The sequence below is a fragment of the Odontesthes bonariensis genome, chromosome 16 (assembly GCF_027942865.1).
Source record: "Odontesthes bonariensis isolate fOdoBon6 chromosome 16, fOdoBon6.hap1, whole genome shotgun sequence".
Lineage (NCBI taxonomy): Eukaryota > Metazoa > Chordata > Actinopteri > Atheriniformes > Atherinopsidae > Odontesthes > Odontesthes bonariensis.
The window spans coordinates 9,300,849-9,326,535 of NC_134521.1; the positions used below are offsets into that span (position 1 = coordinate 9,300,849).

The following is a 25,687-nucleotide window of genomic DNA, read 5'->3' on the forward strand; positions in this document are numbered from 1 at the left end:
GGGCTGAGAGGAACAAGAGATGAGCATAGCAACTCATCAGCCAATGGGGCATGATACTGCAACCACGGCAGCGTTGCACACACACACACACACACACACACACACACACACACACAGAGCCGTGCAGCCAGATGTGATCTCCTCCTCTGGATGGTTACTGCAGCTGAGCGGTGAACGGACCCGTCCAAATAATCCGCTGATTCTTCTTCTTCTTCTTTTCCTAATCAATCTGTTGGTTTTTTTTTTTTGCCTCTTCTGGCTTGTTCTGCAGGCAGGCAGACATGCACCAACACATAAGACGCAGGTGTGTCTTTTATGACTGACTATACAAATGATTGTTTATCTTTAGCATCAGTCATGGTTGTGAGACGGAGTTTTTACGGCTATTTCAGCGTGAAACAGGCAGGTTTTCAATACTCTAAATGGGACCTGCATGTGAACGTAGCTAACTCTTTAAAACAACACTGTGGTCACTGATAAATGAGGATTAAAAGGAACTCAACCAGGCTGATGCATTTGTTAATGTAGAATAGAATAGAATAGAAAAATACTTTATTCATCCCCCAATGGGGGAAATTCAAATTAGTCAAGTAGCTCAAAAAATTATTAATATTTACAATGATTATATATTAACAACAACAATAATAATAACAATTCTAATTAAAAAAAATACTACTACTAACTAATAATATAATAATAATAAATGACTAAAAAATTAAAGCAATACAATGTAACTTCTCAAAAAGCCCACTATGGAGCTCCCCCTACAGGCTTGGAGGTAATGTACGGTTACACTGTCTAAATACAACACCCTTTCACTTTCACGTTTCACGTTTGTGGACGAACCGGCGAGGAGTCAGAAGGTGCAAGCTATGTCGACCGAGAAGGTAAGAGTAATCAAATGTACCTGGGAGCGTGAGAGGGGTCTATTTGTTTTTGCGGTAGGTGTGCCAGAAAGCAAGTCGAAGTACTTCCGCTCAGCTCCCGGGCCGCTCCAGCAAAGTTACATAGCGCAATTTTTCCAACTCAGACCCCCGAAGGGCATAGGAGACAGGCCAATCGTAATATTAAAACTCATTCTAGCCGCACAATTTTTTTCAAGCTGTTATTTTAAAGTAGAAATGTTACATAGTATTGCTTTAAATAAATAAATTAAAAAAATAATAAAAAAAATTTATGGACTTTTATTGCATTTCTTCACTGATAACAGGAGGGCTTTAAATTGGACAATTATAACTTTGGTAAGGGTATTAAAATAGAACAAATGCTCTAAGAGCACGACTTTGATATAAATAAAAATCTTCTTAAGGCTGTTTGACTGACTCTCTCTGTATCTTTCTTCCTTTAAAAGATATTTATTTAGAGTCTGTACTTCTGTCTGTCCTCTCTAACGGAGAGATAAAGAGGTTTGTGTGACTGCGAGCAGATCGTAATGAAGATAGAGGGCAAAGCAGGTCTCCTCCACCTCCTCCTCGCTCTGCTCCTTTCTCTCGCGCTCTCACCCAGATGAACAGACAAACAGTCTCCCACATGCTCTCACAGTTTATCAAACACACACCCACATAGGATCAGGCCTTCACGCAAACACATATGTGCGCTCTCACCGCAGAGAACAACACACACTCAACCTAAGTATCCTCGGGCTGACAAAGTATACACTGTCACACTCGGATACAAACATGCCGTCTAAAACACGCACATGCAGCCGTGCAAACGCACAGGTGCATCCACATGTAAATACAGCTCATGGGTCAATGATACATTCAAAATTGACCTTTTTCCACTCGTAGTGTAGCAAATATAAACTATTTGCCTGTGTGACAGCGTGCCTCGTTTATGAAAGAGACTTTTAGGAAACATCACTTGTGAATCACAGCAGGATTGTGGGTTTTTTTTTCCATTGCGCAAACATTTTCACTCTGACTGATTAAACTTTTAAAGCATCTTACACGCCGCTACTGCTTTTTCTTTAAAAGTCCTCAGAATTAGATTTAAATCTTCTTGTTTTTACAGCGTCTTATCTTAATCTCAATATTTTTCAGAGGGACTAAAAACCTTGGATTTCCTAATTGAGTCTGTAATGTCCATTTACAAAAAGGAAAAACAGGGGAAGGTTGTGCTCTTATCGGGAGCCACCACCCCCTCCCCCCACCCCCCTCCCTTCAAAAACACACGAGTATCCGCTCTCTGCTTTGCATTCTTCGCATCAAATCAAATTCCTTTTGCGCTCTGCACTTTTCCTTTATCTCCAGAATGTGCTTTTGGAGCAACACAAACATGTCACGATGAGGACACCGCGAGGAGTTTCACACAGAGTGAGACCAACATCTCGCTCCAACCATTTGCATTTCTGCCTGTGCCTCTCATGGCCCGAGCTCAGACTTTATCCAAAGTATGTCTTATCTCTTTGTTTGTTTTCTTTTGTGGCTTTTCCTGGAAAACAGGCGACTACGCATGTGTAAGCTTAGATCATACTTTGGCGGCATAAGCCCACATCAAGGCGGACTCGAATTTGAAAGCTTGATAAGTGGGCAAGAAAGTGGCCCCAAATGACAGTGCCAGGACGGCCTCACACAGTGCTCTGGCACGGCAGAGCTGGCTGACAGGAAGCCAGGGATGCGGTCGGGTCATCTCAAAACAACAAGATGACTGCACAGAAAACACAAAAAACCCTTTACAAGCACTTAAATCCATTGCCAAATGCAGCAGAGACTGACAACCCCGGGCCTGAGAGGGAGGTCAAGGCTAGCTAAAGCCCTAATAGTTCTATAAGGCGTGAGCAGCTTAGAGATGGAGGTGCAGAACCAAAGCATTAACCTGAAATCTAACAGCCAAAAGAGTATTAATGTTGCTAAAAAGGCCACGTCTTCTCATTATATCATATTTAAGCACATTCATATGGGTAAAGATTAGGGCTGGGCAAGTTAACTCGTTATTATCGAGTTAACTCATTAATTATTTAACGCGATAAATATTTTATTGCTCATTAACGCAGGTTTTATTATTTATTTTATTATTGTAAAAGTCTGTTGCTCACAGGCTTTTATTTTGTAAAAGTCTGTTGCTGTCTGCTGCGGAACCGGAAAAGAAACTAATCGGCAGATCCGCCAAACATGGAGAAGGGTACGGAACTTTTACTCTGCCATTTTCATTTTAAAGTTCTTCCAGACGGCCGAGTCGACAGAACCAAAGTCATCTGTAAACACTGCCAAGTTGAATTGTCTTCTCACCGTAGTAGTTCCAGTCTAAAATATCACTTAAAGGCAAAACACACAACTGATAGCAGCAAGTCATTCAAGGAAACAGACAGTGGAGCGAGGCTTCTACATAAAAACTACAGAAAGATGCTGATGTTAAAAGTGTGTTTGCACAACAAATGTTATGGCACTTTCATTCATATGGCAGCACATTTCAAATAAAACTAAATGCTAAAAGCTATACACTACTTTAGAATTCATTTTTGGATTTTGCGTACAAATGCAATTAATCGTGATTAATCAGGGAAATCATGTGATTAATTAGATTAAAAATTGTAATCGTTTCCCAGCCCTATTTAAAATACATTAAAGGATATAAAGAGAAAAAAATAAAATAATTTAAAGCAATACTATGTAACATTTCTACCTTAAAATAACAGCTTGAAAAAAATTGTGCGGCTAGAATGAGTTATATTACGATTGGCCTGTCTCCTATGCCCTTCGGGGGTCTGAGTTGGAATAACTGCGCTATGTAACTTTGCTGGACCGGCCCGGGAGCTGAGCGGAAGTACTTCGACTTGCTTTCTGACACACCTACCGCAAAAACAAATAGACCCTCTCACGCTCCCAGGTACATTTGATTACTCTTACCTTCTCGGTCGACATAGCTTGCACCTTCTGACTCTTCGCCGGTTCGTCAACAAACGTGAAACGTGAAAGCAAAAGGGTGTTGTATTTACGACAGTGTAACCGTACATTACCTCCAAGCCTGTAGGGGGAGCTCCATAATGGGCTTTTTGAGAAGTTACATTGTATTGCTTTAAATGAATTTAAAAACAAGCAACAGTCCGGATAAGTTCAAAGATATCGTGCAGATTTCATGCATTGACACATGAGAAAATAAGTGTTTTTAACCTGGATTTAAAAATGTCTCTATTTGGTTAAAGGTTAATCTCCTCTGGCAGTTTGTTCCACTTGTTTGCAGCATAACAGCTAAATGCTGCTTCTCCGTGTTTAGTCTGGACTCTGGACTGAATTATCTTACAGAGGTTGAAAAGCATGAGAAGAGAAGGCATCAGTTGTATCGTTTTTCATCGCTTTGTTACGCCGGCTCGACTACAGCGGTTTCCTGGCTCTTGGCCATTTGAGGTGGGTTCGTAAAGCCTTGTGTCATGAAGACAACAAGGGAATGAAAAGAAACATGCCTAGACAATGCGTAGCAAAAAGTACACATCCCAACAGATGGGATGGAGAAAACGCGGAAGCAGGGCTCACACTGTGGGGACTTTGTGTAACACTGATCTTTTACTGGCTTCTACAAGCACAGCAGACCTCTGTGAAGAATGCTGACTTCACTCCGAAATGAGTCTAACATCATAAGGCAGATGTGTTCCTCTTTTGTCTACGTTTGCTGCAGTGAGGTGATGGTTATAGTGCCGGCCTGCGGGCCAGCTGGGACACATCTCCGTTCACCCCACGCACACACATGCACACGCACACGCACACACTGAAGCTTACTTTACGCTGCTCGCTATCTTTCAACAACAAGCTGAGCAGAGACCAGACGGAAAGAGGTCCTATTTGTGCAGGAAGATAAATACACTTCTGCACCCAGTCCTGTCCCCTCCAGATTAGAGAAACACAATAATGAGCAGGAGCTCTGGTGGAAGGTCAGAAGAAAGCAAGGGTAAAGGACAGAGGAACGGCCTACTACCAAAACACACTCCCCCGCACGCATCGTGCACGCAGGGCTAATCACAGACAGACATGCATGCTGTCATATGTTGTGTTTAGAACTTTATGGCTGTTAGGTAGTCGTCTGAATTTTCTGCATTTAACTGTTCAAATGAGTCATTCTTTAATTGATATTAATTTCCTTTTACATGTGAATGCAGCCGTTTGTGGATATTTACAAGCTTCCTGCTTTCTTTTCCAAGAAATTCACGCTGGAAAATCTCCAGAATTTACAACTCAGGTTGCGTCACAGTGAGAATAAACACGGCTAAGAGCAGCTATCCGCTCATCTCACTGTGGGATGGTGGTAAACCTGAGTGCATCTAAATATCCACATTTATGCAGCCAAGCTGTGTTATTCTGTGAGTCAGCAGTGTCACAATCTTTCATCAGTTCCTCCTCACTGTTACATTTGATCAGCCCACATTAAGCAATCCATCTCCACTATGCTCTCATCATGTGTGTTTTCCTGAATTCTGTTGAAATAAACATATGTCTCAGAGCAGGACGACACGATTTTTCTCTCCTGGTCCACTTCCAAACGCTGCTAACAAGCCATTCCATTCTGTGTAAAGTCTTTTCATGTTAAGACACACATCAATCCACACCTACAACATACCTGAGGAAACAAACCTTCTCTCAGGATATGCACTGTGTGTGTGGGGTGAACATGGCCGGACACGTCCCTGAATCGCACCGGGAGGCGCCCGGCAGGAGTGCCGGCAGCCCCTCTTTTCAACACTTCGGCACGCTGCACACAAACACAGTTGCCCTTCCCATGGTCCTTTTGTTCCCTGTCGTTTCTGTTGAAGTTCCTGTCATGGACACTGTCCGCTTTCTATGGACGTTTATAACTGACAGTTTGCTTACGCCGCCGCACGCTCACGCTCAGTTTATGATATGGAACTGGAACTGTATGGCGCTAATCAGGCTTGAATCACAACACAAAAAGAAGACAAGAACGCTGAAAGTGGCATTCTTACAACCAACTGATGCAGGAAAACATGCGTATGCTTGCCAGCAAAGAATCATAGCAAATCTACTTCATAGAAATCCAGACAATTACACAAAGAACTGCACACACGCACTAGCAGGCAACCACATACGTGGAAACAAATTACTCGATTGGCGTTAGTCCATTATGAGACAATGCATCCTGCCAACTTTTTGCAGATTTAGTGAATTTCTACTGAGAATGTCACATTTTTTACTGAAGGAGACTGGGCGTAAACTAAGTTGTTGCTGCCATCCAATCACAAAGTAACAAAACATGCAAAACTCTCGATCAGACTGTAACAGTGGCCCGAGGCTTATATAAAACGAATGCCAAGGAGAGAGTCTGCAGCAAAAGGTTATCTCCTGCATTATCCCTCAGCGCCACGCTACTTCTTGTGAATCTACCTGACAGCTTGGTGAGGAGACGTTACAACGAGGAGGCACCAGAAGCTGCAGGTGGATAATTAATGTAATTAATCAATTCTACAACTAAGTAGGCTGCATATTGTTCACAATGGAATTTATAAACTTTTAAACTTTTAGGCTTCCATATAAAACCACTGACCCAACACATTCAGCAAGGAGCATGACCTGCTTCACTGTTTGACTCAACCTGCCTCTAAATACTCGGAAACTAAACAATGAATGAGTAACTGTAAGCTCTATTGATTCCAATGGCAACTTTAGGTTGTTTTTGCATCATTTTCCAGCCAGCTTCCTGCTAAAACAGGTTACCTGTTGTCTGGAACATCAGCAGCAGCAGCCTGATAAGCTTGATAGGCGTTGCTTCGGGGCTGTTTTTCCAGGATATTAGCAAATCATTCTCTTCCACCTGAACAACAGTTCCTCCCCCAGCAGTGAGATGATGCACATAGTTTGTGGGACACTACGCTAAATCGATATCCTGATGCTGTGGTGATACCTTGTGATTGAGAAGTCTAACTTCCATCTGTAAAACGGTTTATTGAATATTCTGTGGTGGGCCCGCAGCTCGACAGATGTATCAGCAAACAAAGATGGAGATCTGTTGCTGACGTAAAGCTGGTGAGCTGCCAGAACAATGTTGATTTCTGCTTTAATTTATGCGATCTAATCACAGCTGATCACAAGCCTTAAGTAACACTTCATAAAAAAGCATCCATCAGATGTTAATCTCACTCTTTCTCCTTAGATAAGCAAGTACCAGCAGTGGGGAGAAATTGATTTTTCATGCCCCAGTAACCCCTTTAAAATTGGAACAAGCCGAGCTAGTTAAACAGGTTTGGGATCACTAGAAAATGAGCTAATGGGTTATGTATTTATGCAGAGCTGGATTACCCTGGGTTAATATCGGAGCCGGTGTGAACAAAGCAAAACGCATAAAAAACAGGGTTAATAGTCCTGATATCGATGATCACTTTAGGAGCTGTAAGTTTTACTCAAACTGAGGGCAAAAATGTACAATATTTCCTGAATATAAGACATGTCATTCTCAATTTGGTTCTACATTTCTATGAAAAATGTACTGGTATGTACTGGTCTCTCTCATCTTGGTAATACAAATAGATGCTGAAAGGCCTCTAATGTGTTGCACTGGACATGGTTTTTGCTTATATGTCATTTCTTTACGCTGTAGATGTTCCTTTGTTGTACTCTGGCACCTAAATTCCTGGCTTAACGCTGACACAGGCTGTGAGTATAAAGGGTTAATTTTGTCGACAGCCTTTCCTGCTGTGCACAGAAAAAAAGAAATGTTTTAAATATTTAATTACATGCACTGGCTGCAGCTTGTGAAGGAAGAGTATGGCAGCCCAAGATAGCTTCAAATTACTGAATGATTCAAAAGGCAGGGTAAACTTAAACTGCTTCCACAAAGCAGTGGGATACAAGTCATATACTGTAGCGTGGGCCGATACAAACATGTTAAACCGTCATATCAGGTGGCAAAACATGCTTTTTCACAAAGCAAGTCCATGTCCCGTGTTTTGTGTTTTCTCTGAAGTCTCTACAGTTTTTATAAAGACACAGGCCTCATATTGTGTTAACAGTTGGGAATCAGCCTTGTTTAAATGTAACTGATTCCTCATGTGTTGGGAGTACTCAGCGCCGCACATTTCTCTGCACAGAGCTGCTACCGGCCTTCTTTTCCTCCACAGTCTAACACCCGACACGATCGTCTAACCCCCGAGAGACACATTTATGGTTAGTTTGCTCAAAAAAAAACAACACATCCGCTTATAACTGGCTGCGGAATTAATAGTGTAGGTCTACTGTAACGCCATAAAGTTGGCTTCCCTCTGTGGTGGAAGTGAAATCCACATGGCAGGGCCTTTCACAGTTGTTGCGCCGGTCATATCTTCCGGAGCGTTTTGGTGGCTGGGAGCCTTTGAGTGTTTTTGACACCGTTCCAGCTGTAAGGGCCGCGGCTCTAACAACTGCTGGGACATTCCCAACGGACTCATCCCTTTCAACTTTTCTGTGTTTCTGCTGCTTCCACATCCTGATCATATACTGCCTCATTGTGGTGAAGTCAACATTCTTCAGTGGCTTGAAAAATCCTCAGCACAGAGGAAAGGCCCTGAACTGTGGAAATAGATAGGAAATAGTTAAAGCTTATTAAGCACTTTTTTTTGGGGGCTGCATTTTCTTTCTTCTTTAAACAGATTAAAAGATTAGTTTTGTTAAGTTTGAACTGAGCAGGGTAGTAACCAACAGAATCATCTCTCATGGAAATAAGAACTCACTATTTTCTAATTATAGGCGAAAGTATTAATTATTGTGTCAGAAAACACATTATTCTGAATTCTGACCTCATGGTTTACATACATTATGCGTAGTTTTGTTGTTCCAAAAGCTGTTTTCATCCCAGTATGTGAGTTCAAGCAAGAGATTAATGGAGATTATTTGCTGTAAGATTAGGTACCGACTGGAAGATTAATCTGCATTCACACCAACTGACCCAATCCTGCATCTCTGTCTGATTTCAGCCAGCTGTCTGCATGCTGCAGGGTTACAGTAAAACAGCTATGACATGTGCATAGAAAAAAAACAAGTTTGGTGCTATTTATAGAGCCAACGTCCATATTTCCCATTGAAAAAAGGGATCTGGGTTTCAGATTACGTGTGATGTGAAAGCGTTTGTGGATAGAAGTTGGAATAAAGAGTCTTAAAATGCAGAAGAATCAAGAAATATATTCCTGTTCATCAACACATCTACTTTCATTGTACAGAATATATATTCAGTATGTATTTCTAACCAAAAATAATACCATATATTAGTATTTGCAAGTGCATATTTCCGGGTGATGTCTCATTGATGTCACTGTTGTCCTCAATCAGGTTTTCATTGAGGAAACAAACAGGCAATGGACCCCTATACTGCTGACATGCTATTCGGCAGGTTATTACTTCCTTGCTGTTTCCCACTCTCACAAACACATTTGTTTAGATTTGTGAACAGCCCTGCGGAGAAAGTTAGCTTTTTTCACGAAGAGCATTTGATTATTTTCACAGCCTCGACCTGCACAGCATTACAGATTGTTCTCCCTGCTCTTATCCAGCTGAACTTAGAGTAAAGCCCATTGTTCTCGACATAATTCTGTGTTACGGCACGGATCCGTATAATCATCCAAAGCATTGTTTTGGCAAAGTAAACAGTCCTTCAAAACTGTGCAAAAATATCTGGCACAGGGAGGTGGTTAGACCGCTCGTGTAGAACTGAGCCGGTAGTCTTAAATTCTGCGATGCAGCACATCAGAGCAGAGTTAGAAGGTGATAACGACTCCGTTTTCTGTCACGCACGGAGCTTTGCTTGTAACACAAACAGTGGTTTAGCTCATCAAATGAGGTGTGACTTTGGGGAAAATCATTTTGCTGTGTTTCTTTTTCCTTGTTTGGACTTACTTTAGTCTATCAAAACACAACTTTTGTTTTGACTTTCTCATTTTTACGAGTCTTTGAGGAGAGTAATCCTGATAATCTCCATACACACATTTCCTGTTTCTGGAATTCCTTCAGCTCAGGCTGAACTTTGTAACAATGCAGCTTTAAAATGAGCAATAACCAACAGAGGACGGTCATTTTTTAATTTCATTACCTTTCTTAGAAGTTAGAAAAACTGACTAATGTATAATCTTTTCAGTTATTTTTCACGGCTTTGTGAGGACTGTTGTGGAATCGTGTCACCCGCAGGTGATGGCGATCTCCGTCTGGACACATTAATCAGAGGCTGCACAGAGGAAATACCAGAAAAGTTGCATCTCTCAAGGCAGACATTTTGTGTAACAACCTTTACAATGTCTGTACTCAACATTATTTTACCAGAAACTATCACATCTCTGACTAAAACCCCAAATAAACACATTTTAACACTGAATTTCAACTGTCCAGATCTCCATAAAGCCTCTTGCATTGCTTTTAGATGACATTTTGCCATCCAAAAAGGCTTCCTCTTGGTAAATCTAACACTTTCCTTATCAAATAAGGTTGTTCAAAGCTCATTTAAGCCTTAATTTGTCCTTCTGGTGAATGATTCATATGCCAAAGATGTGAGTTGCATTCAATAACCCAACTTAAAGAAAATAAGAATGATTCCCTGAAGAATGCAACATACTGATTCAATGTTTTTGCAGGCAAAGCATTTTAAAATCTCACATGTACCTCTGAACTACTATGAATAAAGAAGCTTCTCAGCCAGAGTCATCCAGGATGAAAATGCTGTGAAACGAGAGAAATACTGAGGTTGGCAGTAAAATATTTTATGCATCTCCGTCGTGATACTTTAGCTGCATGGGTTTATAAGCTGGCCCCTTGACAAGACATGTGTTTGGCCTGATCATTGCACAATTGGATTAGTGTCAACTCTACAGTAGCAGCACAAGAAGTGCAGAGAAGTAAGCAACAAAAGACACATTATTCCATGAAATATATAAATCCTCATGCTCATTGTATGGTTTATATGCTGTGTTACGAAAGGACTGCTGAATGGAGAGGCTGAGGTTACTAATGTATTACTCATCTAACTTCAACAGGTGGGTATAATGATCAAGTTTACATGATGAATGAATCATACTCTAGTATACACTACAACTAATCCCTGTGACACATATATTTCACCAGAGGGAGAATTAATGCTGCTACAGATTCTTAACACATATGGATATCTTTACAGGGTTTTCTGTTGTGCAAACGTGAGATTGTGAAAAGGTAGTCTGAGGCTCCTAATCATCTAAGTAACAGCAGAGTCGTGCAAACAGGTGTGAGTGCATCTCATCTCTGCCACGGCAAGCGGTCCGTCGCTGCGGAATCATAACTTCTGCAGATACAAAAGATTAAGAGCCAATATGCTCACACTCTCATAATGATAGCTTGTAAAATTCTGTCTTTGAAAATGTGGAGTAAAGGTCTGAGTGATTGCGAGAAAGTGCCTAATGGACAGGAAAATGAGGGGCCAATTACTGAAAATGGCCAGGCCTCTTTTTTTTCCCCACACTTCCTATAAATATACATCAGTCTTTCTCGTCAGTGCAAGAGTCGACAAAAGGGAGGTTTAGCATGGCAGAAAGTCTACATAAATGACCGAGTAAACATAGAAAACAACCCCACAAAACGTGCAGTATAACAGGATCCATGCATCCACTGGCTGCCGGACATAAATCTGTTCCAGCAAACGCACGTCCGGCAGCACAGGGCAATAACTCTGCTAGCTTAACACAATGAATGAGCACAATTGTCACAGAGTTTTCTAAATGGCTCTTGTGTGTCCTACATAAACGTGACGACCAGTCGGTGTATGCATGCTGAAGGATGTTGCAGACAGATAAACATGTGAGGCAGGAGCAGAACCCTGTAGCCATCAGCAGCTGTCACTCATGTTCTGTGTCAAGCTCTTCTAAGCAACTCCTCCAGTTCACAGAAAGATGCATAGCTCGGGGCAAATGTCTGCCTGTCTGCCACCTCAATGCAGCAGCTGCGACCTGCATAGTGGAGCGTCACAGTGACAGATTAGTGAGGGTGAGCGTGCGCATTCACGACAGCATCGCTACACCGGTTTACTCCTTCAAATAAATGGGCTAAATAAGCTATAAATAACCGAGCACTCGAGCAAAAGTCTTTTGCATGTTTGTCGATTGGAAATATCGGGGCAGTTATGTGACGATGTGCCACTGCTCAACTCAGAGGATATTTTTTATGTGCACTGTAAAGCATGACACTGATTTGTTATGTCTTTTCCTGATTTCCACCAGTCTGAATACTCCCACACACGTGTACACACAAAATGCAATTATGTAGGTCTCCTCCAAGGAATCTGTGGACAGACAAAAAAAGCTTGAAGCCTCATCTACCATCTTCTGATTTAGGCTGAGCCACGAGGGACAAAAATGCTATTGTTATGCTAAATAACAATCGCTAAAACTCAGATGTGACATGCTTGAAATTACAGTTCAAAGTACGACACGTTCCCTCCCAAATACGTGATTATCGAGGTGGAAGTCATTTTCTTTTCTGTCATCTAATCTGAGAACAAAAGGTAGCACACGTACAGATTATGAAAGGAAGTTAAGTAATGCTGATTAATCACGGGAATTATCTGCAATTCATTCTATTTAGGCTGCCTGATTCATCTCCTTCAGGGTCACTGGTTACTGGAGCCAACTGGTTACTCCAAGTTGACAAAAAGTGGGGAACACTCATGATTTCCCTGTCCATCACAGGGCTAACACAGACACCAATAACCATGTAAAAGTTCTCTTTCGATTCAAAACCATCAGTCAACGTAAAAAACAAAAAAAAGCCTACAGGTGTCAGCGTCCTGATTCAGTATTTAGATGTCAAGCCAACTAACGTATAAACAGGAGTAGATGTAGTTAAAAGCACGTACTGATGGTGTCAGCAGCTAAACTTTTGTTGTCCACTGTGTATTTCCTCATTCTATAATAATCTGCACGATATCTGTTAATTTATGTTTGTTTTTAAATTCATTTAAATTCTTTTATTTGTTTCTCTTTATATTCTTTTATGTATTTTTAATGCTTCTTCCATTCCCCGCTGCCATGCTTTTATTTTATGTGAAGCACTTTGAATTGTTTTGTACCCGAAATGTGCTACACAAATAAATTTGATTTGATTTTTGATTTGATTTATAAAACAATGCGTTCAGAAAACTTCATCTCAAAGGTGACACTGTTGTCACAAAGCAGCACTGGACTTGTAATATATTGTGCGATTTCTTTACAGCACAATGATGCCACAGATTTAGTCAGATTCAATATAACGTGCTTAAAGGGCCAGATATGATAGTTTAACGTGAGCTTGTGTTTGCATGTTTGCTGTGATCTATATCAGATGTTTTCTGTTGTTCTCTGGCAGTAGACCCAGATCTCCCAGCTGACTGAGTCTTGAGGAAGTGGTGCAGGTGGTATAAGCGCTGCAGGAGGCCTGAGTTTCAGGCAGCCCTCGGGAAGCAGAAGACAACAACTGCATCACTTTGAGAGTTGCACAGTACATACATTTAATCCCCGGGTTAACACGCCCAGGAACTTGTGTAACTCCGCACCAGAGGTATACGAGGCATATGTCTCAGTTAGATAGGTCCAGATTAAACGTTAAAAAGTTACAGGCACATAAAACTCCTTCACTGACATGGTGTTAGGAACTTAATGGGAGAGGGAGAAGTTTGAGTTTCCAGGACTAAAAAGTGTCCAAAGGAACCATGAGACATTGTTTCTGTTTCTCTGAATGAAATATTTACCTGAAAACTATTTGATTTGAGTAAAAAAACTGTGATGAGATCTGTTTCAATGAGTAAGAAGCTCCTCATCTACAACCCATGAGGTCAGCTAATTTTCTGCGTTCCCTGAACTAAAAAAAAGGCCTCAAGTCGACAACAATCTTTGCGTAGTGTGAGGGGCGTTTGGGCTTTTCACGGAAGCCAGGAGATACTGTGGTCAATTCTGTGTCACCTATCTGATGGCATGGACCACTTAAAAGCCAAAGTGAGTGTGTCAAAAGTCAAGAGGAGTGAGAAAATTGAAGCTTTATGAATTTCAGAAGGTTGGAGTGAAGGACACACCTCGTGTTTTTAGCCACGACACCAAAGCGAAAGCAGAAACATTCACAGTGTTAAAGAGAAGCTGCTTCATACCTGAGCTGCTGTGGCAAAGACGACCAGCTTGGGACATTAGTTGTTGAAACAAGTAGCGGCCTTACACACAGTCAAAGTAAACCATGATGAAGGGAGAGGAGAAACCTGACTTCCATCAACTGTCACTGAGCAATGCTCACATTTCTAGCTAGGTGTGTGTGTCAGTGCTCATATGGACACTTATGAATGAAAACTACAATTGAATGTGACAAGCACTGCTCAAAATCCATCTTTAACTACTTGGAAGTTAATCTAAAAAGGAAGAAAGCTCTAAAATGTTGGGCGGTGAAGTTACTCATTTGTTATTTCAAACAGCGACACCCATCCCACTCCAGGGATGGAAGAGGAGCAACACGCTGCTAATCTTCTGCTTATTAAGATGCATATGAGCAAGAGGGACTTCATACTTTGCTCATTTGAGAGGTATTAAAGTATTAAAGCGGGGCGTAGAGCCTAAATATAGCCTATAGGAACCAATTTGCTTATGGCAGCGTGATTTTCTGCACGTGACGGCTACCGGCGACACAGGCTGCTGTCCCTGGTGCTGAAACTGTATCCGGTCCGTTAAACGTATGTCTTTGGGTGGTTGTAAAAAAGAAGCTGCAGAGATTCTGGGAGAGACAGATGAATCTTTGAGCCCCTACGAGTGTAAATTATGCAATAAAGACGAGATTAATGCGTTTAAAGAATAATGTTTGGCTGCCTGGATGCAGATAGTTCGACACGCATAAAAGTGCAATTCCTCACAAGCAACAGTGCGAGGCGCATGGCTTGGCTAATGCAGTTTAGGGAGAGAGAATGAGAGAGAGAGAGAAAGAAAGAGAGTTTGATTGATCATGTGGGCTATGGGAGCCTGCGAGAGTTGTCGAAAATTGCTGCATAGACGCCCCTTTGGCACCTATCTGGTTGCCAATGACTCCGAGCCATGCTGTGGTCATATAACCACAATTCCTCAGCATGCCCGTCGGTAAAAGCCCCAAGTTAGGGGCTGTTACCTGACCGTTCATCCTTCCGGGTTGGACTTCACCGGTAATCCACTATAGGCTACATTAACTTACCGCAGTCCTCACATAAGATCTTCCCAACATCCTTTTTTAGGTTCTTTCCACTCGTGTCAAGGGGCGCAAACGATGCCTTGAAAACCAAGGGCTCGTCAGTGGGGTCCATGAAAAAGATGTACTTGTGGTTCTTCTTCACTTTGGTGCACGGAGCCTCAGATCCAAATTCCCCAACAGTGACGAGCTGTTCTCGCTCCAGACCCCCGCTGTTTAGGGGCCAAACATCCAACACTTTGACATTCACACGGTACGGCTCCGCAGAAACGTTCACAGGCGTAGACTGCACCTTGCCCTCGATCACCACGGCGGATTTGTAAGCCTGGTCCTGCAGGGAATTCAAACTCGGGGAGTAGCAGGCGAATGAGACCCCGATGACCAGCATGGATAAATGTACTGAATCAAGCCTCATGCCGCCTGCTTTGGCTCGGTGGTCGCTGGTCGCGTTGCGGCAGGGCTCTCTGGGCTGCGGGGCGATGGCGATGGAGCTGGGTTGAATGTAGAGACAGCAAGTAGGCTCCAGTAGCACGGCAGCGCGGCAGACCTTGCATAAGTGTCCATGCCATCGGGATCCGCTGCTTTTTCGAGTGATTTTCAGTGGGTAAACAGCAGCTTTGAAACAGTGGGGGAAACCGCGGGGTGACGCTGGCTCTCAAATCCAGTCAATAAGGCATTGTAGATAAGCTAAGCGAGGAATTGGCGGATTGTACCCCCAAGAAGATTCCTTCTATGCTGCCATAGCAGCCTTAACTGCAAGACGACGCCACTCTTTATCTTTGCCCCAAAATTGCAGTGGTAAGGTGCCGCTATGGTGGTTTTCCGTATCATCTGCAGCGAAGAGAAAAGACGCAAAATGCTGCAGTGAACCACAAGTTCAAGAGTCCGACCATAAAGCAAAAAAAATCGTTTCATTCCAAATAAGAAAAACAGGTATTTCTGCTGCTGAACGGCAGCTACAACGCTAATACACCGCTTTCCACCGCGGCTCTCTCTCCGCCTCCCCTACCAGCCACAGACGGAGAGACAATAATGCCGATTGCCAAGGGGCTCCGTCAACAAAAACGCAGGATAGCTCTCAGATGCAGGCAGCCGATGGACCGATCTCCTCACTCCCAAAACCCCGTTACTGCGTGTCACTCACTCCATGGTGTTTATCGGCGTTGAGCTCTTGTTATAATGAAACAAACGAAATCCTAAATCCATGGCTCTCCCTCCTCAAAATAGCATCCTACTGTAGCCAAGGCATTGCTCCAAAAAAAAATCAAAAAAGGGTTTACGCAGAAAAATGCAGCCGCATATAACTCGGTGAACCCAGAGAAATCATATGGCTGCGAGGACTAAGGTTGCGCAAGCATTTCTGAGTCTTCAGGAGACTGTTTTGAATGAGTTTTGCGTCTCATCCCATTAAGTCATGCCCTGCATTCAGGTCACATTCACTGCTCTGCCTCTAAAAAAAACTGATGTTGAAGAACCGCATTAGATCTATACAGCTAAATCAGCTGCATCATTGAAGTCAGGAGCAGAGAAAAAGCAGTTGAACCACTTTTAAAATAAAAGAAAATCACTAAAAGTAAGTATATCTGCATTTTTATTTATGCCATATAAGAAAGCGTAGTTCTGGAAGAGCTCATTGGCAAAGGACAAAGGTGCCACGACACAAATCAGCATGTTTAGGTTACGGTTGATTACAGTCAGTAACAACATAGCTCCTTTTAAAACCTAAAAAAAAAAAGGTTTACATCTCAAATAGAATGTGGATGCAGGATATCTAAATGACATTATTCACAAAGAGCGACATCTGCTGACCACAGAGGACTGAACATCTAGGCGCATGGCAGCTCCTGGGTGTAAATGTTGCTTTTAATCAGACAGTCACATAACTTAATGTTGTGCCACTTACATAAGCAAGTTTCCATCTTCATTTCTAGTAAACATGGAAAAGCCTGACCGCCTCACCGGTGGCGCACGTGGTTCGGGGCATTGGAAGTTTATATTGAAGTATATACGCTGCAATAGGAAGCCAAACGAGCTCATAGAAACTGGGTCTAAGTTTTATTATTATTAATAATAATAATAATAATAATAATAATAATAATACGTTTTTAAGTAAAATAAGCTCTCATGTATTCATTCACTTCGGGTTTGATCTACAGACTGCTGCTCTCCGTGGTGCTGAAATCTTACAAAGCTCGTAAATTAGACCTAAAGAACGATGATATCAGGCATATCAGCACATGTCTGTGTGGCCTGATGTCTTCTTGACTTTTAACAGGTGCGCTGAACATTTTAAAAAACAGTCTTAACAACACAAAATGACGACATCCTCAGCAAAAAGGGCATAAAAATCCTCCCCTGAAAATGATGTAAAGTGACACAAAGGTCACGCTGTAAAAATCCATCCAAAGTTGTCCAAGACTCCGTCACCTTTGGACGCCGCCATCCAGTGCAGCTGGGCAGAAACGATGTCCTACCTGTTACCATCAGCAGGCATAGCTGCAACTCCCCACTCTCACCGAGGGGAGGCGCTCGGTCACCGCATTGCGTGTTGACATCAGAGATTAAACGTGCAGCGTTGAACTTGTGCGTGTGTCGCTCACCGTGCCACGACTCGCCGTCTCTTGTCCATCTTGTGAAGCAAGCAGATGCAGTCCGCTGTGCTGTAAAACAGGCCCCCGTGCACATTCGCACGAGTCTTTTGCCTCGTTTGGTCTTCCGCGGCACGCTGTCGAGACTGTGAGGCGCTCCGCCTGCAGACTGAGCGGGGGAAGGTAGGTTGCGGGATATCGCTTGGTGGAATGACGTTTTCTGTACATGTCATTCGGGTTGTCGGTGTCCTGTGATGTGCCCCTAACGTGCAGCAGAGCTTATGACATCGCCTCGCAGAGTTTACACAGAATCATGACATAGTCTATCACCAATATGCGCCGGCGGGTCTGATCGGGGGTATAATGGAGCTGAATTTGGGGGCGACGCCACAAAATTCCTGTGTTGGGATGTACGACCAAACTTTGTGAGGTGTGAGCGGCGGCTGCCTTTTCCAAACTGCGACAACACCTCTTAGAAGCCGAACTGTGCCCCGGGCGGTTCCGGATCCGAACACAAACTGTCTTTTCTGATGCATATTTATGATTAAAATTGGTCTAAAAAAAAATCAGGCGAACGACTGACTGATTGAGTGATTAAATGAACTGGTTGTTGTCGGTTTGCATCAAAGCATCAAAGCAGCAGATAAAATTGCGAACAAAAACAGGGTCTGTATAGCCCCATCTGGGTAAGCATTCAGAAAAGCGACATGCCCCGTGGTAAGATTTAGAATCAGACGATCAGATTAATTGTTTTTATGTGAAGCAGAGGCGTGGGGATGGGAGGGAAATTGGTTGCAAATCAGACGCAGTATCCAGACATGAGAGTTGATCTCAGTGTTGTAGTTGTTAAGACTGCTGTCACATTCCTATTTGACCTGTATCCAAATTCGATTAGATCACATTTATTTATCTGATTGAGAACAGAAAAAACAGTGAGCCCGCTTTGCTTCAACAATAGTGACATAAATAGATCAATTAATTAATTAATTAATTAAACAACATTTCACAGGGAGACAATGGAGCTCCAAGCCAGTTCCCGGTGAGGAATAACCTTCCTGATATGCAGGTAGAAATAGCATCGGCCTCCGTTACTCATCTTCTTCCCGCTTGATTTTGCACAGCAATGAAATGCCGATTTGAGCTCCATCTTTGCTACAATCGAGACAAAAGCTGTGGGGCATATTTTGATGTTTTTGATACAGGTCAAGAAGGTTCAACTGAGGAAAATGAGCCAAAATACCGGCGTGCGTACCCCACAGACAGCCGCTCAGATTGGAAATAAGGGCTACGCGGAGTATCCTGAAGGCTATGGCCTGGCCTACGTGCTATCTATTTATTTATCTATCTATTTTATTATTGTGGTTAATTTCTTTTTATTTTATTTCATTTTTATTATTATTTTCCATCAGAAAAGAAAACATCGAAACTTCACCACCTGCATTTCTTTAGGTTATTGTAGCATTTAAAGATGGGAGAATTTTCAGTAGTAAATTAAAGCCATATTTAATCTTTCTAATAAGATTTTTTTTAATCTATTTTATTATTTATTTGCCTAGTAATTACATGCGCAAAATTCAAGTTTAGAATAAAGTCATTTGATTTTTTTTCCATACGTAAATACAAGGTAACATCTGAGATCTGCAATAATGAGAATTAATTGTGTCCAAAAACATTCAACATGTAACAATAAAAAAGAATTATATTAGAATAAAAATAGATTTATGAATAAGTGCAGATTGTGAGAGGCTTGTTTCCTGGATTTCAGGCTTTATCTTTGTTAGGAGCCTTCATCTGCACCAGTTAGGCCTCCAAACTGTCGCCTGCAGACGTGAAGTAAAGAAATGTTCATGCTGATAGATAATTAATTGTATTCATTTTTACCCTTCTGTCAGCACATTCGATTTTTCTTCATGTTTTTCAAATAATTAATCTAAATTAAATTAAACGTAATAAACGAATAACCAGAAAAAAAAGGGAACACCCATCAAATGATCCACATAACTGGCCTTGTAGACTTGTTTTAAACTAAATAAAAGTTCCGTTATTAAATCCTGCGTGTTTCAGAGGAATATTCGTGAACTGCGTAACGACTTGTGAGCATCTGCAGAGCCTTAAACTCACATAAAGACCAGAAATATCAAACTGAAACGATTGAGATGAAGATTAAAGGCCAGGGACGGACTCAGTGCAGGTGTGGCCTTTACCTGTTGCACAAAGCACGACATTCTCCTTTTAATTCTCTAATTAATATTCTATTCAAGACTGAATATATTAACATGAATTCCCAGTTTAACTCAAATAAAAATCTGGACCCATTCGCCATTTTGGATTTGTTTAATCTTTGCTTCAGGTTTGCAGAAAATATTAAAAAAAAAAATTCTTTGCTCTGTTTTTTTGTTGTTGTTGTTGTTTTAACTCCAAGAAAATATGCGCGTATTCAATACGGCGAATTAACCTCAGTCCAGCTGGAAAAAAGCAGCGCTGGGACGTTTCTTTTCAACTGGATAAACAGTTTAAACACAGCTTTATTTTTAATGAGCAGAAATAAAAGCAACACTGATAATGACTTTCTGGATGCTTCAGAATTCCTAATTCATCACTTGTTGATGAAATGGTATAGCTTCATGACAGTCTGCTGCTTTCCAGCTTGGAGATCTGGGTCCGCTCGTGAGTGCGCATTCATCAAGGTGAGAAGAAGAAGGCACTTAGAATAACATGAGAACTCAAAGGTCAACGATGAAACTCGACGTCATTATTTCCACAACGCGTTATCTGCTCACAGGTAGAAACGGAGGTTGTGCGTCATAACTGTTCCTGATCACCTCGACTGGACTGCTTTTTATCTTTAAGGTCATTATCTCTGTGTGAAAGGTTTTAAGCTCACGTCTTTTAGCTGTTTCAGCCAAAATGACTTGGAACAGAAGGCAGTGATCAGTGATCGTGGCCGTTAAAAAGGATGATATTTGTGTAAGGTTCAGAAGTTAATATAATTTATATTTGAATTAATGTACTAAAATGCAGTTATAAGGTTATAAGTTTTATAGTTAACTATTTACATATTCATGTTACACAGTTATTATTAATATATTTACATGTTTAAATATTTACAATTGCTACATTTGTATTGTTTTCAGAGGTAAGTGCAGTGGAAAAGCAAACGATGCAGCTGAGAACAATCCCTTTTAATACTGTAACAATGAACATATATGTTGAACATTCAGTCGCGTTTTCAATTACTGCCCTGAACTGAACTGCCAAACCTGGGAAGAGAATTACAATTTGGGTTGACGGGAAATAAATTCTAACCTGATGTTTTGATCATTTTTTTTAAAACAATGATCATGTATCAATGGATGGTAGCTTAATAAGTACAGTTTAATGTGGCCTATTTATATAAGAATATTGCTGGATGGATTTTAAACATATATATATATATATATATATATATATATATATATATACACACACACACACATACATATATGTGTGTGTGACTCGTAAGTCATTTTCTTCCAAATTCTTACGCTTTGAATAGAGTAAATTGTGCAAAATGTTCAGGTCAGGTTCCCAACTCATTAAATGTCTGTGAAATAAATAGAAATGCACATTAAACGTCTTTAATGTGTAAACTTCTGTCAGTTTTCACCAGTGATTATTAATGACGATGGATTATTTCCCCCCAAATTGTCAGGGGGGCAAAGCCCGGGGCTTTCCATCTCAGATGTCACATCCTAATATCGAAACTTATTTATTCTAATGTCATTCATTCCCGAGCTGCCGTTAAGTTTCGTTTCCATTAGAAGAAGGCAGCTCATAGCATCGAAAGATAGAGAACACAGCAGTCTTGGATCTGCATTAACGCTCCTCTCCTGCTCTCATATACCTCTGTGTGTAGATATCGCGAGAGTTCCGGCGTAGCTTTGGCTGGCCGTGGCTTTGCACCAGACAGAGGGAGAAGGCAGGCAGGCAGCATCATGGCGGACAGAGACAGTGGAAGTGAGCAGGGAGGAGCAGCAACGGGCCCAGGCTTCGGTTCCATGCACCTAGCGACAGGAGGGGCGGGCTCGGCTTCCGGGCTTCAGCATGAGACACAAGAGCTGGCGTCGAAGAGGGTTGACATCCAGAACAAACGCTTCTATTTGGACGTTAAGCAGAACGCGAAAGGCCGCTTCTTAAAGATAGCTGAAGTCGGGGCCGGTGGAAACAAGAGCCGCCTCACTCTCTCCATGTCCGTGGCGGTCGAGTTCCGAGACTACTTGGGGGACTTCATCGAACATTATGCCCAGCTGGGTCCCAGCAACCCGGGGTTGGTACAAGACGAGCCCAGGAGGGCGCTGAAAAGCGAGTTCCTGGTCCGAGAGAATCGGAAATACTACATGGATCTGAAAGAGAACCAGAGAGGACGGTTTCTGAGGATCCGACAGACCGTTAACCGGGGGCCCGGTTTGGGATCCACGCAAGGCCAGACTATTGCTCTGCCTGCCCAGGGACTAATTGAGTTTCGCGACGCTTTGGCTAAACTTATTGACGATTACGGTGTAGAGGACGAACCTGCGGAGCTGCCCGAAGGGTCATCATTGACTGTGGACAACAAACGTTTTTTCTTCGACGTGGGGTCCAATAAATACGGTGTGTTCATGAGGGTAAGCGAGGTGAAGCCGACGTACCGCAACTCGATCACAGTGCCCTACAAAGTGTGGTCCAAATTTGGGAATACTTTCTGTAAATACGCCGAGGAGATGAAGAAGATCCAGGAAAAACAGCGGGAGAAAAGGGCATGCGAGCTGCAGGAACAAGAGGAGATGCAGGCGGACGATGGAGACGAGGATTGATACAGAGGAGGCGGCGAGAAAAAAAAACACGCAAGAGTAATGAAAATAACAAGAGAATTATAATTAAAACTCTACTGTATAAAGAAAGAAATCTAAAGATTTAACTCTAATGGTTTTAACTCCAAGGGAGCATCACTCTCAATATAAGAAACCTCCACAACCTGACAGTTACGACATGTTGTCACTCATCGCTGGATGTTACCCCCACTTATCACCATTAATACAGTAACAGGCTGCTAAACAAAGTAATAACGTTATATTTGAACATTGTTTCCTACTTGACAAACAATATTGAACTGAGTGTCTATTTCCCTCATTAACAGAGAACTTTTGTACCAGTTAAAGCTATTGTTAGAAAAAAGTGTTTGCAATGTTCAAATGGAATTAGAGGGAGGGAAAAGAAGTTTCTTTTACATGTGAGCAAACGACTTCAGCACAAAATCAGATATTATAATTTTTAAAAACCAAAATTCCAAAACTTTGTAAGAGGTTGTCACATGTCACTATACTTGCCATCCTATTTACCTTTACCTGTGAGTAGAGATGTGTTTACACATGAATCATATGAGGGCTAGGCCTGCTTCGGAAACTGTTTAGACGTCATGCAGTATATTAAAAAAAAGAAGGAATATATAGGCATTTTCATGAAATGAAATAAGTGCTATTTTTGTTGTGCAATATGCATTGCATAAAAAAAAATCAATTATATTTAACTGGTCAATGGATCTTGACATGATGACCTTCGCCAGAGGCATTCAAAGAAAAATTAATATTGTAATTTTTTTGTTTCAGTTCAAGTTGTTGCCATGCGGACGGATATATTACGACCTTTGTGTCTCGTTGTTAATGCAATGTGTTCATTTTAAAGGTACTAAATAGGTATTTTGATAGAGGAAACGCAGTGACGACGTGTAGCAGACGGTTTGACGAGACGGGACACCCCCCCCACCCCCCCGCAAAGTGCCGGGTTGAATTCAGAGGATCGTCATTGGGTTTAGCGTATCCGAAAAACAGCAACATTTTGTGATCTTTGTTTAGTCTAAATGGTGCCAAGGAGAGCTGTCGCTGCATGTAAAACCTGCACTATGTTAGATTTCGTTGGTCTCCTAAAATACGGCTCCAGGACCCTTCCATGTGTATCTTTAGCTGCCTATATTGTACAAATCTCCAGTTTTGAGTACTGAGTGATTTCCATCCAAAGGCTTTGGTGTAGTTCTTGTGGAAGTTGTTTCAAAAAGCGCAATCGTAAAAAAAGGAGTGACCGTGTAAACAGGAATCAAAAGATATCGCCATCAAAACTACGAAGGGGGCCACTAAGTTGCTCAGCTAAGCTGAAGAGGGTCGCCCGTTTGGTGGATTTCGAGCGGCTCGGCGTTAGATTCGTGCACCCGGACGTCGACCTTGGGGGGTGATGGGATTCTGTTTAGGTCTAATTGTAAATATTTGGGCTGCCACACGGAAAACTGACTGGTCGTGAATCCAGTTCGGTCGCATCTCATAGATGTGTGATAGCAGTTTTATAAACTCTGTTGGTAAACTCCAGAGAAACTGGCAAACAATCAGATTACGTCAGATGTACCTCAGTGTTAAATTAAATGGCCGCTCCCATGTTTAGATTGACTGGAAACCAGCAAATCAGACTGTCCTTCGGTTTAGCCCTAAATTCCACCTGATTTGGAGCGTCCTCTTCAGCATATAAACAACCTGGTGCCTTACACACTCCGCATGCTTACACGCTGGCCCGGTGCTTTGGATCGCAGTTTGGCTTCTCTTTTCTCCGGCTTTCTTCCTTCCATGTTTGTGTCTCGGCCCCCTTGTGTGCTAGCGCACGACTCGTGGTGCTAAAAAGGGGTTTCGTTACGAACCCCTTTATGGAAAAACAGGAGGAGATTTCTTAATGTTTTTCTGCAGCCTTCCTTCTTCACCCCCCACTTCCCCATCCCCCCAACCAGCCATCCAGGTATCGGCCTACATGTAAACGTGGACGGGGGTGGTCACCTAGATGCAAGACGATGCAGGAGAGTCGGCTCTTCGCTAGCCGAGCGCATTAGCTCGGCTAGCTCGCGAGGGCTGATTGGGAACAGCGGCGGCGGCCTCACGTGATACGAGTCGTCGGTTAGCCTCCCTTGAACTGTCCATTCTCTGGCTAGGGTAGTTATGTGTTAAGTCGTAAGTCGCTCAACTAATGGGGAGTAGCAAGCATGTCTTGTTTCTCTTTTTTTCTTTCCTAAATGTAGTTCTACCTTTTTTGCGTTATTCCACATTATTTGTAATTTTGGAATGTGTTCGCCCACAAAAAATATATCTTTATTTTTTTTCTGTGCAGCATTTCATCACTTGTGTGCAATATCGTATGTGCCAACGGTGGCAATATATGTATATCAATTAAATATATGATTAATATTTGAAAGCATGTGGCTAAATTCCATGTTTTTGTTTATTTCTGTTGGTTTGTTTTGTTTTTCAAGAAGGAGTTGTACGTCTTTATTTGCACTCAAATCTCTACCCTGGAGGAAAAATCTAGCTAACCGAGGTCTTAGCAGCCCCGTTGGGTCAAGCAGTTCACATATGTACTTTAACTTGAAACAGAAAATTGTCACTCCAAGTACCCCATCCTCCCTTCCCTTAAAGTAAAGGATCAGCTGAGCTTCTGGTTTGTTGAAGGTGGACTGTAAGCATACGATGGAGTTATTGTGAAATAAAAGAAAAAAGATCTCTCCATTTTTAGCTTTTAAGCTAAGAAAAGGTGCTTCAGTCCAATTCTCATTAAGGTGTATGGTGAACTGTCTTCAGTGGTTGTCGTGTGTAGCACTTTGCTTTCCCGGGTCGATGAAACGCCCGAACCAATACTTGTTTAAAATCTCAAAGAATGTCGTTCTCTCTTATGTCGCCTCTTTTTTTTTTTTATTTGTTTGTTTCTTCTTTTTTTTTTTAAGAGGTTATTTGATTTGCTCATTTGGTTTTGATGCATTAAATATAATTTATGTACATTTGACAAATTTTAAAAATAAATTTAATTTACCCACTGAGGGAAAAAATCTGTAAAATGCACGTGTTTTTTTTTCCCCATGTTCTCTTCATTTTAAAGCTTAATTTTACAGCCTCCAAAACAAACTATTTGATCACTCGTGTCTTCTCGGCATATTTCCACACAAGTACTGTGAGT

The 25,687-nt window shown here is 41.8% G+C and overlaps 2 protein-coding genes across 4 annotated transcripts in view; one reads left to right on the forward strand and one right to left on the reverse strand.

The window, feature by feature from the left end:
* nrg2a (neuregulin 2a) overlaps positions 1-15,603 on the reverse strand; it is an 80,175-nt gene extending 64,572 nt beyond the window's left edge. For 2 of the 3 annotated variants that reach the window (XM_075487688.1, XM_075487687.1), the window contains exon 1: positions 15,108-15,603. In XM_075487688.1, the coding sequence (XP_075343803.1) occupies positions 15,108-15,516 (409 nt within the window). In that variant the 5' untranslated portion in view covers positions 15,517-15,603. The remainder of the gene's footprint in view (positions 1-15,107) is intronic. The other variant, XM_075487686.1, reaches the window with a different exon arrangement.
* A 2,122-nt stretch (positions 15,604-17,725) lies between these two features.
* Positions 17,726-25,568, forward strand: puraa (purine-rich element binding protein Aa). The gene is made up of 2 exons (XM_075487690.1): positions 17,726-17,872; positions 21,585-25,568. The coding sequence occupies exon 2, from the start codon at positions 21,664-21,666 to the stop codon at positions 22,519-22,521; it is 858 nt and encodes a 285-aa protein (XP_075343805.1). The 5' UTR covers positions 17,726-17,872; positions 21,585-21,663; the 3' UTR covers positions 22,522-25,568.
* Positions 25,569-25,687: the final 119 nt, after the last annotated feature.

What these genes read in the sequence shown, in the direction of transcription:
- puraa (XM_075487690.1), top strand. Translation starts at nt 21,664, where the DNA reads ATGGCGGACAGAGACAGTGGAAGTGAGCAGGGAGGAGCAGCAACGGGC.